Raw genomic sequence first — 18,770 nt, forward strand, 5'->3', positions numbered from 1 at the left:
AGAATACTAAAAAAATACTATGCTTGATCAACTTTAACGAAGCTAATCACTTAAAATATATTACTAAATAATTTCTTATCTATTTAAAACCTACACTGGTTATCGTTTCTTAAAGGAAACTTAAATTGGACATGTTTTAGATTTTTTAACTGGTTGTTATTTTATAGATTGTACCACTGCTGACGTTTGTCTGGGCAGAAACCCAAGCAGAGGAAGGAAGACAGTTTGTTGTATGTTGATGTTTCAGCACTTGGAATTCCACTGTAGCACGAGATTCTTTTCCTCTGTACTCTTTTGTTTAGATTAAATCATTGTTCTATAATGTATATCTAACTTAGATGACTGAAAAGCTTTGAAATGAAAGTGTATTGAGGCTCTTTAAGGCTGTCGTAGTCTTGAGGTTGGGTGTGTTTTATGTACACAGTGTTCGTGTCCCTGCTAACCGGCTGGAATACCTCGAGGAGGAAACTGCCGGATTGTTAACGCAGTTTGGGAACACTGACGTGTCCATATTGAACCAATCCTCTAATAACACGTGTGGTCACTGTTGCTGTGTTATTTGCCATGTATACACTTTAGAGAAGCATCAACTGACAGCTATAGTGGAGTCCAAAAAAACCATATCTTCTTTACAATGTATAATATTGTCAACAGACAAGTAGAATCTTTGAAGTATTGACATGAATTTCAGAGTTTGTCTGACAGTGTACACTCGAGGAGTCCACGAGTTTGTACAAAACTTGATCCTTTTCAGACCAAATTCATCGGAGTGACGTCTGAACTCCTGCTTCAGAAGAAGAGATCAGGCATGAGATAAAGCGATTATCGTGGGTCTAGAAATAGTGCAGAATCTCAAGTATTTTTTTATTTATTAATATTAATTTATTTGTTTTAAATATTTTTACTAGAACTTTCCTTTTCCATTTTCAAAGATGGTCTCAGACTTTTTGATCTCACTCTATGTTACAGTAACATAATTTAACATCATTTCTATGTTACAGAAACTAATAATTTAGTAAAATAGTAGACTATGGGTATGAGTATGTTCTCCCCTTGTTGACCCGAGAACCCTACAGGTTTTCCTGTTTCCTCCCTCTTCCTAAAACAAGCCTAAAATTGCCCTATGGTGTGAATTTGAGAGTATGTGTTGGGCTTTGTTTGTGTTGGGCCTTGAATGTGTTGGGGCTCTTGTCCAGGTTGCATTACTGCCTCACACCCAGTGTTCCTGAGACTGCGACCCTGAGTGAAGATGAATAAATGAATCTTGATTTCAGGTTAAAAAAAAATAAAGCCATCCCAAGGGACATCGTCAGCATTCGGCCTCTCAAAGGGAACAATGCTGGGATTGAGGCCTGATTAAAAGCCTCTGGGATAATGGCAGAGCGACAGCGATCAATGCTGCCTTTGTTCCCAGCTCAGGCTACAGCAGCCATTTTCTTTAGCCATGTTCTCACAAACAAGATGCACAATGTGTTCTCCAGACGAAATACAGAGTAACCTCATAGGTATGATATGCAGGAGACAAATGTGTTGTTGGGCACAAGGGTGAAATTTTAAAAACTAGCTGTTTATTTTATTATAAAATGTCATCGCAGGGACAATCTGAATGTTCAGTTTTTACCAAGCAAATGTGTTGTTTTTATTCCACCTGATAAAGTAGACTCTAGTTTCTTTTTGACGAGCACATGACCAAGGCCACTTTTAGTGCAAGCCGAAATATGAATGCAGGGAGGTTAAAGGATATCTGGTGTAGAACTGTGAATGGGTGTGTGGATTTTCTATCAGTGTATTGCTCAGGTGCACTCAAATCCTCTCGCTCGTGTCAATATTTGCGCCTAAGGGCGGAGTGAAGAGGCCAATCCTGTTCACACACACACACACACACACACACACACACACACACTACTCCAGGCCCACCTTGAGAACACGGATGTTGCTGCTAGGAAGTCAAACGAATTAACAGATGCATCCAGATTCTATGACAGTGATGGCTAATGAAGGCTAATTAAGTGACTGCAATACTGACTCATGTCATATACGTTATTCAAAAGTCATTCATATGTTTATAGTTCATCAGTCACTGGGTCATTTTCATATTCTGTCTATTCACCTTAAAATCTGTATCAGAAGATAAATCCACACATTTATTTCATTTTCGTTGCTTTATAATGGACAGCAAATTCCACTTATTTTTTTAATCTCTTTTATTTTATCTTATTCTATTTAATTGTATTTTATTTTACTGTATTTTTTTACATTTCTTTAAAATCCCCTCATCCTTTTTGACCACTGCTTGTCATAATGCATATGATTGTTTATGCGATCAATAAAATTTGAATTGGAATTTGTAGAACTAAAATATGTATCATTAGAAAGTAAGAAATAAAACAAGAAAATGTATACGGCTATTTTTTGTCCTGAGTGTTTTTATTCCTTTTATACCACAACAATCAACCACAGATTTTTAAAAAATGTAATAAAGCACATTTAATAATTCTTATCCATTTATTGTTAGGCTTTAAAAAAAAATAGCTAGATAGACAGTTTCCTCACCATATTACTGAGAAAACAGAAAGCACAACTTACTAAGGACTTTTCTGTGTCAGAGAACTTCTTAAAGCGTTACCTCTCAATATTCATGCATTCAGACTAGAGACTCCTTCCAACATTTCTAAATAATTTGTCAGGTTGTAACTATAGAAAAAAACAGACTAGAATGAACACATTTAGTTTCTAAACTATTTAACTGGAACACTAATAATACATCTTATACTGCATCTTAAATTTTCCTTAGTTTTTTTTTATTCATTACTTTTATTCTTTGATTTGTTTATTTCAATACTTATTGTCTTCCTTTCATTTTGAGTTATTTTTTTCTTCATATTTTCATCTTCCTCAATTTACATTTTGCTATAGTACATATTAGCTCTTTATCTGCAAAGCACTTGAGATGCATTTTGTGTGAAAGGTGCTACACAAATAAACCTGTTAATTAACTTAATATTCGACAGAAATTATTAAAGAAATATTAAATTAGAAGAAAAAATATTTTTAGAACATTTATTAATACATGTAGAAAAACCCTTTACAGATTATATATATGCTCGTAAATGTGTCTAAATGTGTCAATATACTGTAAAGCAGACACATATACCTCTATAACACAAACAAAACCTCATTTGGATAGAGATTTAAATAAAAATAAAAACAGGGGGAAAAAAAAAGAAAAACAATGTAGTCCCACAAGAGACACAAAGGCCACTGTTTTCACAGAAAACACTAGCGTAGGCCAAGAGAGTGGTTTAGAGCCTCAGGCTCAGTTCAGCACTTGTGTATGAGGATAGATTTTATATATATATATATATATATATATATATATATATAAACACACACACACATGACATGACCATGAGTGAGACTAGTCACAACTTGTGTGTGACTACATGAATATAAACACAAACCACACACACACACATACACACACACAGAGTGAATGATATGACAATGAATGATTGCTAATTGTCCTGATTGTCAATTTTTTACACACAGTCAGTTTAAAATACTGAAATTTAAATAGCAATCGAGAACATGATCAAGATCCATATGCTCATTTCGTGTGTGTGTGTGCACGCAGGGGTGTGTGTGTGTGTGTGTGTGTGTGTTTAATCTAGCTTTGTATCAGTCAAGCATCTGTGGGCATAGCTGCTTCTTCAACAGACTTTGGAATACAAAATTGAGGTGTTAGAATGTGCTGTTATGTACCACAGATGATAAGACAGAGAGGCATTGTCTCTAGCATGAACCTGCTTAAACAGAGAAACAGCACACCCCACACACATAAAACACCTGCAAATAGGAACACATTCACACTTCAAAAGGTTCTGTAGTGCTGAACCAAATTCATAGTCTCAAAGTAAAAAAAACAAACAAAAACAAAACAAACAAATATTACAACTCGTAGAACAGTGTAAATCAAAAGTAAGCTGCAAAAGTGGTCTTCAAAGAGTGGCACATTCTTCAGCAGTTTTAAATCAGTGTCATACATATGACCAAAAAAATATATGTAATATGTACATGAGTCATCTTAACACTGAGTTTTTGTATATACATCAGAACAGCCTATTTATACACAGCCACTGCAGGTGTTAGCGTGTTATGAATAAGTCATTAATAAGCTTGAATTTCCCATTAGACACACAAGGGGAAAAAACCATGTCAGGGTCCAGCCGGACTGTCGGTGTGTCTCATGGTCTCTAATGAGGCATCTGTAAACACTGAAGAGGAATCAACTGATCTTGTTCCAACAAAAAAAAAAAAATCAAGTCTTCAAAATGTGCTCTACTGCCATCTAGTGAAAATAAGTGGCAGGATCACAACCAGTGTAAGGGTTCAAGGCTGAGAAGTGTCTGTTGAGGTCAAAGTTAATGACCATGCTGAGGAGGTAGAGGAGGACCGTTCACACCCGGATGATAGAAAGCGCAGTTGTTTTCGTATCTGCAGTTCCCCTTCATCATGAAATGCCGACAAACAGGCCTTTTGGACATGTCTGAGAAGGAGGGGATGCATAAATTAAACATAAGCCCACAAAGATACTGACAATATAAAAAAAAAAATTAATGAATATAAAAAGGAAAAGAAATTCCATTAAAAAGTACTAGAAATTATCTTACCACCCATGTTGTTGTGTCCTCCGCGTGGTCCTCCCCGTCCTCCCCGTCCTCTAAATCCTTGGTCTCCCCCTCTTCCCCTTCCTCCACGATGGAAATGCCCACCCCGGTGTGGTCCACCGCGCATAGACTCATCTCCCCAGTAGTTTCCATTGTCCCCTCCTCTGCCCTGAGGTCCAGGCGGAGGGCCCATCATGCGTGGGCCTCCTCCAAATGGAGGTCCATGCCCAATAGGAGGTGGCGGGTGACCGAAATGAGGCCCACCAGGTGGCTTGTTTGGTGGGTAGCCGCCATTCATGGGCATTGGCATGTTCATGTTGTTGTTCATGTTCATGTTGGGACCATGGCCAAGCAGACCTGGATTCACTGCAAACACAATAACTCACTTGTAAATGCAGCTAATAAGCATTTATACAAAACCAATTTTTCATACATTCTTCTGTGTAATTTAATAAAAGGAAAGAATTTGTGGTTGTGGGTCAAAACGTGTCAGCATTTAATCTGAACTACTTACTTGGCGGAGCATTGCCCTGCTGATTCGGGTTCTGGTTCTGCTGCAGAGATCCCAAGAGCTGTTTGATCTTGTCTGAGAAATCAGGCTGCTTAATGAGGTCCTCTGTGGACTGGTTAGACCCTTGAGCACCCTAAAAAAATTCAAACACAAATAAATGGACCGCTGGACAGCAAAGACACTTATACAAGTGGATAGTGGGGAGTGGAGAAACGCACCATGATGGAGCTGAGGAGTTCTTGGACGTTCATAGCTGGGTTGTTTGGAGGTGGTGCATTGTTCTGAGCTTGGGGGCTGCGGTTGCTGTTCATGCTGACCATGAGATTAGCAAGGACAGGAGGCAGCTTGGAGCTCTCCTGGGCTGCAGAGGGAGGACCAGCTGCAGCAGTATCAGAAGTATCCATGTAGCTGTCCTCTGTCATCGTACAGTCCTGGATTGGGGGAGGGGGGGGGGTGTTATGAGAGAGATAAAGGAAACAGTTAAAGGAAATAATCCACCATGAAGGATTTGCAAAAGAATATTTATATCCATCATGTCTTAAAATTAGCTAACTAGCATCATCATTGGAGAGGCACAAACCACTTGGGTGTTAAATGTGAGTGAAGGCATCAAAATGTGTACCTCATCCAGAGGAATGAGACGTGGAGGCATTGGTTCATAAGGCTCTGGGTCTGGTTCATGCGGACTGTCTGGGACACTAAATGAAAAGAGAAGGGCAATGTTATACCTATGGGCATGATATTAAAAGGTCCAAAACATTTCTTGGAAAACATAAATGAATGTGATGATAATTAAAAATAAATAAATAAAAACACAAGAGGTTTCCATGCAAATAGATTCTCACCTTTCCTTGTTGAGGAAGATCTCTTGGAGGATTCCCATCTCTCTGTCCCTCTGGGTCATCTTCTCACTGCTGTTGGACCCTTGACTGACCAGACAGCCTGACAGTGTCAAAGGTCGTGGTGGCGTCCAGGGCACACGCTCTTCCATGGTGTCATGTGAGTGCCGTCGGGCCATCTCGAACGTGTGCCTGTCCATCATCAGCTCCCGCTTGGCCGCTTCACCAAAATCTTTAATCTTATTCACGTTCACTGAGGAAATAATATACGATGTGATTTATCACCTGCAAAACAGCCTGAATTTGAACAAATATAAAGGTGTGTGTATGAGTTGGTGTTGTCCTTACCTCTCTCTGTCTCATCCAGATCAAAGTAAAAATATTCTTTCAGCTGCTCTTCCTCAGCCCAGCGAACACTCTTCTTTTTCTTGCCTTTCTTTGTCAGGCTCTCTTCCTCTCCACGTGGCTCTGAAAGAGCGTTTGGCTTATCTGTATGAGACAGAGACCGTTTTTTATTTATTAAGAACATTTTCATGATCATATTTCAGGATTCTATTCACCTTCCTTTAATATCATTATGCATTTCATAACTTGTAGCATTCCTTAGAGGCTCTCTGTAATGCAGGTGGGGAGGAAGCAGGGGGTTTGAGTGAACTCACCAGTGTCCATAGCCTCTGGGTCCTCAGTTGGGACAGGTGTCCCTGGCTGTTCCAGGTCTACGGGCTCGTGTGGAGGAGTATGAGAAGCAGGAGCTTCAGGGGAAGAAGGTTTAGTCTGCGTGCTTGAGTATGACTGGGGCTTGTTTTCAAATGGACATGGCTGTAGAAAATCGTGAGAAAAGAAATAAAGTGAAGCAACGAAACATTATTTATTCCTTTGGAAGAACAGCTAAAAAAAGGGGGGGGCTTAACAACCTACCTTGTTAGATGTGGGAGAGACTGCCTTAGATTTCTTCTTCTTGATCTTGATTCCAGGTACTGGAGCAGAATTAAGTGCATCCAGAAAGCCCAAGCTCTCCATAGCTAATGGAATTGACAGACAAAACCACATTTAAAACAAACTAGTAAGCTACATAAATAGACAAAATAAATCATAACTATTAGTATAGAAAAGCAAAATGCTATGCTTACGTTGTGGAGGAATGAGCTTGACTTTGATTTCTTTGGTTGAGTTGGGGGTGGTGTTAAGAGGCTTGTACTTTTTCTCCACAGGTGGCGCATCTAATAGAGCAGAGCTGAAGGGGGGGCAACATGACAAAGGTTAAAATTGAACCATATCACCACCAGAGGGCAGCAAAGGCAACATTTACTTAATGGAAACAGTGTCAAACAAGGCAGATTATCACTGGGTTATTATTAAAAAAATATTTTACCTAGGCCTCTTAAGGACAGCAGGTTTGATGTTGTATTTGTCACCAAGCTGGGGAACTGTGGGGACCTTTTTTGTAGGGACAGGTGTTGGAGTATCTACCTCTAAACCTGTTCAAATTAAGACAAACTAAGTAACCAGAGAAGCAATGCTTAGAAAAACAAATCAAACCTAAAACATTAATAGACCTACTATAAATTAAAATGCTACATCATACTCTTTCACTGAACATAATATAAAGAGCAAAATTCAACCTAATATATTATTAATTTCAGAGGTCCACAAAATATAAATGCACTTTATATCAATGTGGCATCTTAAAGCTGGGGATCAGACCTGTGGAGCGAATCTTGGCATGACTAGGTGCATGGGCCTTTGGCTTTTCTCGTTTCCTCTCCTCTTCTGTCCCTTTCTCCAGAGCCTTTACCTCAGGACGCAATTTAAAGTCTTCCTTCTTTCGTTTCTTTTCTGAAAAACATTCAGAGCGTGATGAATGTTGAAGCACCAAATTAAACAACAAACAAATTTGAAATAATTTCAAATCAAGAATGAGACAACGAAAGAGAAGATCATATTACCATTAGGTGAGGCACCGCTGGAAACGCTCTGGGAGCGTATGATGGCCATCCAGCCATCTACGAGTACCAAGGCAAGTTTTCTCAACTCTGCAATGAACACAGTGTTAAGACCGGCGTTAGTAGATTGTCTATATGGAACAGGGTTCTAGTGACAGGGCACAAAAGTGCTTAGTTACGTAACAGATTAGATCTTATTGAACCTTTATGTGTACCTTTAACGTACAACACAGATGGAATCTTACCTTCCGTCTCTCCACTCTTGCTTAGATGCTTAACCAACTTTGCTGTGTTGTTCTAGTATGAGGGAGAAAAAAAAAAATCAGAAGTCAGAATCAGAATCAGAAAAAATTCAAAAAAAAAAAAAAAGTGTTCATATAAACAGTAGTAGCAAGATCTTGAAGTAAATAGCTACCTGTTTGAGATGGTCCACTGTGAGAGGTAGTTTCTGCAGAGTCAGCAGAATGAGCTGTAGCATTGGGGTGTTGGTGGTCGTCTTAGAATAAGTCAGCCAGGAGTTCAACAACTTGTAGCCACCAACACGGATAAATCTGTACAGCAGTATAAATTCAGTTTAAGATAAACTCGTGTAAAAATTAAAGTCCTGTATAGCTATATATGAATATATTTATATACACACATACCGGTTAAGAATGTCATGTGATTTGGTCTGGAGTAAGATATTTAAATACATGCATCTGCTGACCATTTTATGAGAGGCCTTCATGAGACTGCAAAAAAAAAAAAGAAAATCTTGATTAAATACTAATCAAATGGGGTTCGGCATTTCTTTTAAAATTCTCATATTGATATAAATCTTAATCTTTGTGCACATGCGTGTGTTCAAGTCTCACCTGAATACTTTGGCAACGCCCTCCAGGCTGCGGAGCTCACCGTCCTTCCCTAATAGAGACTCTACTCCTTTCAGCACCTCCCTGGGGTCCACTGGGCCCACTGCCATTTCAGCCTACACACACACACACAGAAAGGGTGGAGAGACAGAGAGATAGAGAATAAGTAACATTTACACACTGTCTGAAACTACACAATGACTGTAACTGTGAAGTATCTGTGCAGTATGTGATATACCACAGCTGTCACTAACCCTGAAGATTAAAATTGGTTTGGCAAAGTAGATTTAGAGAGCTCATGGAAACACAAAATACCATACACAGGGGCTGAAATCAACTCTGCACAACGTATGCTTTTCTGGACTACGAACCAAAGCCACACACACAAAAAAATCCAGTACGACGATATACCCAATCAGGAAATTACAATCAGTTGTCATCCTTATTCAATCGCAACACAAACGCAAGTTTTCAATTCAGTTGTACTAGAGAAGTTTGTCGAGCTGTAGGATTGCATCACCTGCACAGACCTCAGGCCAAAGTCAATCATGACCCCAGGTCTATCCAACACCACAATAACAAAGCACTGACGGGACAGGTTGGGTCATGTGGCATACAAACCAGCATGATACTTCCCATAGGTATGTTCATGAACCTGGTTAGGCCTGCTCTAAAATAAAAGCAGTGTTATTTGAATGCAAGAATGGCTTGTGAAGTACACATATCTTCAGTGACACAAACCTTGTGTTTGAACAGCTAAAAAAAATGGAATGTGAATGTACAACTTATGTGGTATGAAAAAAAAAAAAGTATAGCCATAATGAACATGACAGACAACATAACTCTGCACTACAGCATGATTTACTTCTCACCAATCTCTGGCACAGAACACTGTTTACATGTACTATATACTAATATACTATGTACTAATATATACTATATACTAATATATATTCACATATGAACTAAATAAAGTGTATGTACTTGACTTTCAAGTGGGAGGTAATATCTGGTAGGAATGAAAATGCTTTATGTTAATAACGTTCATTAAAAGGTGTGCAATATTCACTGTGGTACAAATCTTACATGTGTATTATTAAAACCTTCCTCCAACACATGACCCACCTTCTCTCCTTACCATGATGCCTTCAGTTTACTTGATTATTAATGTTAACAAGAAGTAATGCGTGAATTTATTTAATTTCATTTTGGTTACAGAAGAGGGAAAGAAATGTGGAGGAAACTGCATGTACAAGAGCTATGTTACACTGAACAGTAATTTTATTATTGTTCAACTGTTTTACTACACCTGTGATCATTGTGGTGCTCTGCGTAATAGGCATTTCTATTGCACAGCAAAATACTGAAGTAATGATCTCTTTCAAGAAATGTTTGATTAAAAAAATATATATTCCCACAAAAAGACACGGTCAAACAGAGAACGGAAATGAAAACGTGTGTCATTACAATCCAGAATACACACCTGCTTTCCAGGTGGGAGTAAAAACGGTGTAACTCTCACCCGATAACAGGATTGTGTAATACTTTCTAAGACATGAACACCAAGGAACTCTTGTATCTAAATCTTCTGTATAAAACTACGTATACATCCTAATTAAATACATAGAAATGTATTTCTAACATCCATACAACTACATATCAACATGTTTTTTAAAAAATAAATAAATAAAAAGATGATAAACTCCAGGCTTTTAATACATCAACAGTTGCTAACAGCGTTGCTATTGCTGGTGGAAAAAAAAAATGTGTTAAGAAATGATTAATTAAAACTTGCTTTTTTTGGTATTATAGTGGCATCGATGTGTCAGATTTTTAATCACCGTTGAATAATAAATAACTGCAAATAATAAAATTTTGATGAAACAGAAAATATTGATTTTAATCCTTAAAATTAAACGCATGAATATATTAATATTATTATTAATAATAATAATAAAAAAAAACCAATATATTCCTGTACTGTATAGGACATAATATACAGAAGTGAAGAATAAGTGAAAAACACTGGCAATGAGTGCAATTAATAAAAAAAATAAAATGGTAAAAAAAAAATAATAATTTAAATGTTAAAACAAAAAAAGGATAAACAAACAAATAAATAAATAAAAACACTCCAATTAAATGAGTATTTCAAGTGGTTGGGTCCACTGAGTTTCAACCTTACAGCAGACGAAACTACGAGGAAATCATAGGTGCCTTTCTTTGGAAGCCTATTAAATGGGCGGAGACACGACGTGCTTCGCCCCGCCCACTCTGCGTCGTCGGGCTATAAAAGCTCCTTCAGCCGTTTAGCGTAAAGCAGAACCCAAGGATCGCTGAACACTTTGTGCGCACTTTCTTTTTTTGTTTGGGCTGTACAATATCTAAAACTAACGAGGTAAAGATGTTAAGCTTCAGCATGCACCTTGTAAATATATATCTATATTAATAATAATATATACGCGTAATATAATGTCGCTGCTTATTTCCGAAGTGTCGGTTATTAAAAACGTCAATAAAACAACCAGATAAACTTGTGAGGAAATCGTGTTGTGTCTTACCCGTAAAAGTGTTGTCGAGGTTTTTTTTAGTCTCTGAATTCAGTATCGACCTCCTTTTACACGGTACAATACAAACTCCTGAAAATGTCACAACTGTTACACACAAGTAAACAAAGCGTGCAGTTATTCACCGACCCTAACAAACAACAGTGACTACACAAGGCAGAAAAGTTTAAAAATGACTCCTGGTGTATAAATAGGTCCATTTATAAACATCACCTTAAAAAAAACAGGGTTTGGTGCAAAAATACTTTATATATATTTATATAAAACACTTGATGAAGTAAATAAATGATCCAAATAATTGCAATATAAACCCCGGGTGATTTTTCTTTTTTGACAACAGATGAGTTATATAAATGGGAGTTTATACAGAAGCCTTTTCTGTGGCTTTCAGCAAGTCTGGAGTCCTGCGCGTGCAGCTCTTGGATTCCCTGAAGCCAGCGTTTAAGCCCCGCCCCCTGTTTTTCCGTTAACCGCTTCGCGCTCGTGAAGAACAAGAAGCCCGGGCGCCATTTTGAACTATTACAAACAAGCCCCAAAAAAAAAAACACTACTTAAAATTTCGCACTCGACATTCATGTACACTCGCAAACAAAAATAAAAAAATAGGGTCAAACAAACAAAAAAAAAATTATAGTACAAATTCCGACCGACCGACCAAGACAATTCAAGCAAAAACCAAGTACGAACTGGTTTCAAACACCAAAGCCACCACTGCCCTGTTTTTAGCAAAAGGACAACATGTCCGCCATTTTAAAAGCAACACACGACCAGACAAACATCGACATTTCGCAGCTAAAGATTCCACTACGAGCTAAGCTACACTTTTAGGTTTATTTCACCCGTAGCTACAAAAAAATAGAATACACCGATAATAAACCATTTCAGCCCCTGTATAATACATCCAGAGTCGTCATCCTGCAATCTTTATGTGCAGATTGCCTTGAAATGTCCCAATGAGCTCTTTCTCTCCTTTCAGAAGCAATTTAATTAGATCCTACTTAATTTTTTCTCTCTATACTGCGGCAATCTTTATGAACAGATTGCTTATGTGAAGCGATCGCTAGCTCATACTTAAATTTTTTTTTTTTAATAATTGATGAATAGGATATGAATCCGTCTCACACACACAAAGAGAAACAGGGCGTTTAGCCTCTGCTGACTTTGCGGTGTGAGCTCATACGCTAACTAGCTAGCTTTACTCGCTTTATCACAGCTTTTCTTCTGGCTGATTTAATAAAAAAAAGTAAAGAATTGTTCGTTTCCAAAAAAGACAGGCGATTTTTTTTTTTTTTTGCTTAACCGTTAAATTTCGAATCAAATTGGTTTGAAAGTAAACACTTACTATTTATAATTCTCCTCTGCGTCTCGGGTACCTATAATATTTTGTGCTTAACAGCAACAATTTTCAGAACAGTTTTAAAGACAGATTAAAACTGTCGTGATTCTATATCATTTTGATTGAAAATGACTTAATGGGCGGGAATGTTGTGGCTAGCTTTTCCTTCTTCAATAATCTGGAGCAAAAAAAAGTAGTAGTAGTTGTAGTAGTCAAATGTCCGTTACTCGAGTAGAAAAAAACATTTTTGGGGGGATTTTGGTCTTCGAACAGTTGGAAAAATCCTCGACGCCAAGACCTTCAGGTGGATCGTTTTGGTACCTGGAAATAAAGCAGATGAACAAACGTCGATTAAAGAAAAAAACGATTAAAGTAATAAAAAGGAAGAGTTCGAACTAGTATTAAGACGAAACATGAGTAAATAATGAGTCGATAGAGTTCGGAAAGAATTATACGCGCGAGCCATCTCCACAGCGACACTTACCTCAGACAAATCCGGAATGTTCGAGAAGGGTGGGACCGACTTTATATACCGGTGACGTCAACCGGATTCACGCGCATGTGCGGTTTTGCCTGTGAGCCGCTGCGCATGCGCCGTCGTTCGTAACGACCTTTCGTTCAAGGACAACATCCCATCCCCCCCGTCACGTCCACGTTTCCTTTATATAAAAGGAATAAAAACAATAGAGAGTTAAACATACGGAGAATAAAACTATAGGACAAAAAAAAAAATAGAGAGAGCTATTAAAAAGCAGTTCGGTAAGCACGAGCTGTCGTAGTTTGTTGTTATAGGAGGATTCAGTTGTCATGAAATAATATTTTTTAAACAGAAAACAAACGTGAACATGTTTACAGTTAATTTAATACGATTCAATTCAGTTTATTTGTATAGAGCTTTTTGACAATTTCCCATGGTCTTAAAGCAGCTTTACAGAAGAATGGAAACAGAAGAGAGAGAGAGAGAGAGAGAGAGAGAGAGAGAGAGAGAGAGAGAGAGAGAGAGAGAGAAGGAAATAAATAAATATATAAATATAAGAAGAAGAAGAAGACGAAATAAGAATAAAATACATTAATTAATTAATATCTTCAATTAAAGCTTAGAATTAATTTAAAAAATATTAACTTAAAATTTAAAGTACTATATATCTGTCCCTATCCCTAATGAGCAAGCCAGAGGAGACGACGGCAAGGAAAAACTCCCTGAGATGATATGAGGAAGAAACCTTGAGAGGAAACAGGTTCAGAAGGGAACCTCATCCTCATTTGGGTGACACTCTACAGTAAATACTGTAGAGTGTCACTCATCCTCATTTGGGACTGAGAGCTCCTGAATATAATATATAATCACCAAAATCTTTCAACAAGTGAAAAAAGTATTAAACTTTAAAGTATTAAGGTTTAAGGTTGACCTGGTTTCCAAATGTTTGTAAATGTTTTTGCAGGGCCAACCATATCTTTGTCAAACCCCTATAATGCGGGAATTCCCCCTGGCTTAAATTCCCCTCATTTCTTCAAAACAACACAGAATTATAAATAAGAAAACGAGAACTGAGATAAGTAGAGTTTTGATTGTTTTGGCTTTGATAAGAGGCAGTTTTTTTGTTATATGCACAAATATTGAGCAGATGTTTAATGTGCACCGGGCAAGTCCTTACAGGTGGTGAATAAAGTCATAGTTTAAAACAATATATATAAATAGAATCCACAAGTTTGTGTAAAGCCTTATGGTCCATTTTAGATCAATTCCATCAGCACATCATCTTAACCCATGCTCCAGTGGAACGGACAAATCTAACAGAAATTTTGACTTGACCTGAGAAACATCCCCAATACCACACATTTGCTCACTGCTTAATTAAAGCAATAAAAAAGGAATTGCTTAATTCCTTCAAAATTTCTCTTAGACTTAATGTGTTCAAACAACATGCCGATGGGGATTTGATCTAATGTAGTTCATACAGCTTGTTAGCCTTTTGGAGTGCCTATGACATACTATATATACCATGATATTGTCAATCAAATTCATCACTGTTATTAATACAAATGATGACATCATTTAAAAATATTTCTGAAGATGCTTTCAAATTAGCAGAGTTTATCCTAAACTGTAGTCATTTTACAGTATACACAGGTTAGACTTATAAACAAGTACTACATTAACAACTAGATAATAAAATAAAATGAATATCAGTGAGCTCAGTGATTTTATATATATATATATATATATATATATATATATATATATATATATATATATATATATATACACACACACACACACACACACACATATGGTATATGGTAAATATGTGTATAATATATATCTGGTATATACACACACATACAGGTCCATATATATATATACACAGGCACAATTTTCATACTTTTGGCTATGTATGCCACCAGAATAAAATGGGGAAAAAAACAAAAACAAGATGCATTTGAAGTGCAGACGTTCAGCTTTAATTCAAGGGGTTGAACAAAAATATCAAGTAAAAGGTTCAGGAACTGCAACTATTTTTATGCACAGCCCCCCCCCCCCCCCCCTTTTCAGGGGCTCAAATGTAATTGGACAAATGAATTTAATCATAAATAAAATGTTCATTTTTAACATTTTGTTGAAAATCCTTTGCAGGCAATGACTGTGAAGTCTGGAGCCCATGGACATCACCAGAGACTGGATTTCCTCCTTTCCGATGCTTTGTTTGTGGGACTTTCTGCCTTTAGTTTTGCCTTCAGCAAGTGAAATGCATGTTCAATCGGGTTGGGTGATTGACTCGGCCATCGCAGAATATTCCACTCCTGAGATGTCCATCTGTGCTGTGAAATGCCGACCAATCAACTTTGCTGCATTTGGCTTAATCTGGGCCGACAATATATTCCTACACACTTCAGAATTCATCCAGCTGCTTCTGTCACATCAATATACACCAGTGACCCAGTGCCACTGGAAACCATGCATGCCCATGCCATTACACTGCCTCCACTATTTTTATTACTTTCTTTATTTAACCAGTTGAGTCAGTTGAGAAACTATGTTTTACAGATGACGTCGTTATGCTTTGGATCATGAGTTGTTCCAAGCCTTCTCCATACTTTTCTCTTCCTGTCATTCTGGTAAAGGTTGATCTTAGTTTCATCTGTCCAAAGAATGCTTTTCCAGAACTGGTCAGGCTTTTTTGGATGTTTTTTTTTTTTGACAAAGTCTAACTTGCCAAAAAATGTGCCTTGTGGTAAACCCTCTGTATTTGCTCTCGTGAAGTCTTCTCTTGATTGTAGACTTTGACAATGACAGTGTCCTTCACCTAGCTGGATGTTGTGAAAGGGTTTTGCTTTACCATGGAGAGGATCCTGCGATTATCTACCGTACCAAACTGCTGGCCGCTCCTAATGTTCCTGCTATCTCTCTGATGGATTTGTTTTGTTTACGGCCTGTTTGAACGCATGATATAGCTTCACAGCAACAGATTCCAAATGCAAATACCACACTTAGAATCAACTCCAGACCTTTGAACTGCTTAATTGATGGAAAAATAATGAAGGAATAGCCTTCACCTGTCCATGAAACATCTTTTGATTCAATTGTCCAATTACTTTTGGTCCCTTGAAGGCTTGGGGGAGATAATGCTCTCAAGAGCTGTAAATCCTAAACCCTTTCTCCAATTTGGATTTAAATACCCTCAAATTAAACCCGAGACTGAATTTTTGTTAAAAAAAAAAAGTGTCAGTGTCCAAATATATATGGACATAATTGTATATATGTTTATGTGTGTGTACATATATATACATAATATCTGGTAATGCGTTACTTCCTTTCAACTTTAACCTCCGGCTCATTTAAAGACAAAATGGCGGCGTCCTTACAGAGCATCGTGAGAGCGGTTTGTCGCGTTTCTCCTGCTGTTTTGCAAAGAACTCATCGAGCTCAGGTTTTTTGTTGTTGTTGTTGTTTTAATATATAAAACCCTACAATATATGCATGAAGCTGCATGTAATGGAACTTTAATCAAACCGTGAAAGTCAGCTAGCCAGTTCTGGAGCTTACTGACAGCTGGGATTAATAAAAACATGTTGTTGTTTATTTTATTCCAGACAATACAAAATGGAGTCAGGGTCCTGTTTGCTGCTCCAGTCATGCGACACTTTTTTAATTCTGCTAAATTGACATGTGATGGAGTCGGTTCTCAGGGAGTCGAGTCACACTCTCGGTTCAGGGACACACCATGGGAATACCTGGAGAGTGAAGGTACAAAGACATCTGTTGTTATTTGGGGGTAATATTAGATGTACGTTTCAGTATAATCACTTTGAGTTTGTTCTCCTTTTCAGAGTACATTGAACGTTATGGATCCAGACCTGTTTGGTCTGATTACAGAAGGAACCATAAAGGTGGTATACCTCCTCAAAAGACCAGGAAGACCTGCATAGTATGTATCTACTTTCATGCACTAATCTCCAACCCACCCTTGCTCACTCCTCATGTGTGAATACTTGTAACCATCTTAAAGTGAAACTCCATACTATAACACGTTAAATATGTTTCTACTGATGATATGATCTGGTTGATGATTCCTGATCCATTGATTGGGGTCAGTTGTTGCTAGGTGATGAATGGGGTGGAAGAGCTATACGCGTAAATGTTTCACTTTATCCAAGTGTTGAAAACATTGCTGAAACCATCACGTTGAGGGGGGAAAAATTTACGTTATACTAAATGACAACTCAGAATTTAATTAAAAATTTCCCTCGGATGGATTTTTTTTTTCCTTGATGAAAATTAGCTGCAGGTTTATTAGATGATCCCTTGAAAAAGATTTAAATTTGCTAATGTTGCGAAAAATTGTGCTCGGATTTTGTCCGTAGTCAGCTGAGCTGTTCATACTGTTATTAGACAATTGTTTTTTTGTTTTTTGTTTTTAATTTTGCAACAGCGAGGAGAGAAGATATGTGGGAACCCCTGTCCAATCTGTCGTGATCCAAATATAATCATCCACTACCAGGTTTGTTTGTATGTTTATGTATACGTGTGATTTTTTGTGTGTATATATATATATATATATATATATATATATATATATATATGTATATGTGTGTGTGTATATATATATATATACACACACACTGATTAGCTTGTTGAGATTGTATACATGCTCCTCAAAATGATTTAACTTTTGTCTTTGTAGAACGTTAACCTGTTACAGCAGTTCATAAGCCCTCAGACAGGAACGTTGTACGATCCAACCAGGACCGGTAATCCCACATCTTATTATTAGGCTTATCTTATCTCAATTCTCTAGTAAATTCCATCTAAAGCCATAATCTCTGCTGTTTTTTTTACTCCCATCAGGTGTATGCATGAAGCAACAGAAACTACTTGATAAGGCAGTTGAAACCGCAAGAGACCACGGTAAAACAGTGACCGCTAATACAATAGATTTTGCTTTCTAAAGGCATTTTTAAAAAGCTCAGGGTTTTTTTTCTTTTTCTTCTAGGCTTGATTCCGACCAAGTTACCTTCTGTCGACTATTCTGGAGAGGACTTCTCAAACTCCCATGGTGCAGTGGGGTGTACACCTGTGCCACCTGCTTACACACATGGCGAACCTTGGTACACGTGGTACGGTGACATAGAGCCAGATGAACGGGAGCTGGCTCGAGTGAGGAAGATCTATAAACCTTACCTAAAGTAGAGTAGGTTTTTGGGGCACAGATTTAACCTATTCGTGGACTGAGCATTGTAATTTATAGAGCACTGATTTCATGTGTTGAGCAAACTGGACCTAGCAGTAAGATTCAATTCATTGAGAGATATGGAACTTAAATATGCAATTTATTTACTGTGAAATGCAATACATGATGAAACATTACACACATGCTACACATAGCTGTATCAAAATTCTAATATGAAAAGGACATGATTTGAGAAGAAAAGCAGAAGTAATTATTAATAACAGTATTGGCCACCACATATCAAGATATGTATTTTGGACTTACTTCATTTGTAAATTGGTGTTTTTGTTCTGAATTCCTCCAAAATAAAGAATACAAACAAATGCC

At 37.5% G+C, this 18,770-nt stretch overlaps 2 protein-coding genes across 3 annotated transcripts; one reads left to right on the forward strand and one right to left on the reverse strand.

Annotated features, from left to right (window-relative positions):
• Positions 1–3,046: 3,046 nt before the first annotated feature.
• Positions 3,047–13,344, reverse strand: ppp1r10 (protein phosphatase 1, regulatory subunit 10). 2 transcript variants are annotated; one of them, XM_027133818.2, is made up of 19 exons: positions 13,199–13,344; positions 12,721–13,035; positions 8,815–8,927; positions 8,605–8,691; positions 8,376–8,511; positions 8,206–8,257; positions 7,964–8,050; positions 7,722–7,853; positions 7,390–7,495; positions 7,148–7,251; positions 6,936–7,039; positions 6,677–6,836; positions 6,366–6,506; positions 6,024–6,270; positions 5,801–5,876; positions 5,397–5,609; positions 5,182–5,311; positions 4,671–5,033; positions 3,047–4,546 (listed from the first exon to the last, which is right to left on the reverse strand). In XM_027133818.2, the coding sequence occupies exons 3-19, from the start codon at positions 8,919–8,921 to the stop codon at positions 4,422–4,424; spliced, it is 2,370 nt and encodes a 789-aa protein (XP_026989619.1). In that variant the 5' UTR covers positions 8,922–8,927; positions 12,721–13,035; positions 13,199–13,344; the 3' UTR covers positions 3,047–4,421. The 2 variants fall into 2 exon arrangements, with proteins under 2 accessions (XP_026989619.1, XP_026989620.1); XM_027133819.2 differs by having other exon boundaries at positions 11,373–13,035.
• Positions 13,345–16,326: 2,982 nt separating this feature from the next.
• Positions 16,327–18,766, forward strand: mrps18b (mitochondrial ribosomal protein S18B). Its single transcript, XM_027133857.2, has 7 exons — positions 16,327–16,643; positions 16,807–16,960; positions 17,044–17,141; positions 17,646–17,714; positions 17,898–17,964; positions 18,062–18,121; positions 18,207–18,766. The coding sequence occupies exons 1-7, from the start codon at positions 16,515–16,517 to the stop codon at positions 18,401–18,403; spliced, it is 774 nt and encodes a 257-aa protein (XP_026989658.2). The 5' UTR covers positions 16,327–16,514; the 3' UTR covers positions 18,404–18,766.
• Positions 18,767–18,770: the final 4 nt, after the last annotated feature.

Source organism: Tachysurus fulvidraco, chromosome 7 (genome assembly GCF_022655615.1).
Source record: "Tachysurus fulvidraco isolate hzauxx_2018 chromosome 7, HZAU_PFXX_2.0, whole genome shotgun sequence".
Lineage (NCBI taxonomy): Eukaryota > Metazoa > Chordata > Actinopteri > Siluriformes > Bagridae > Tachysurus > Tachysurus fulvidraco.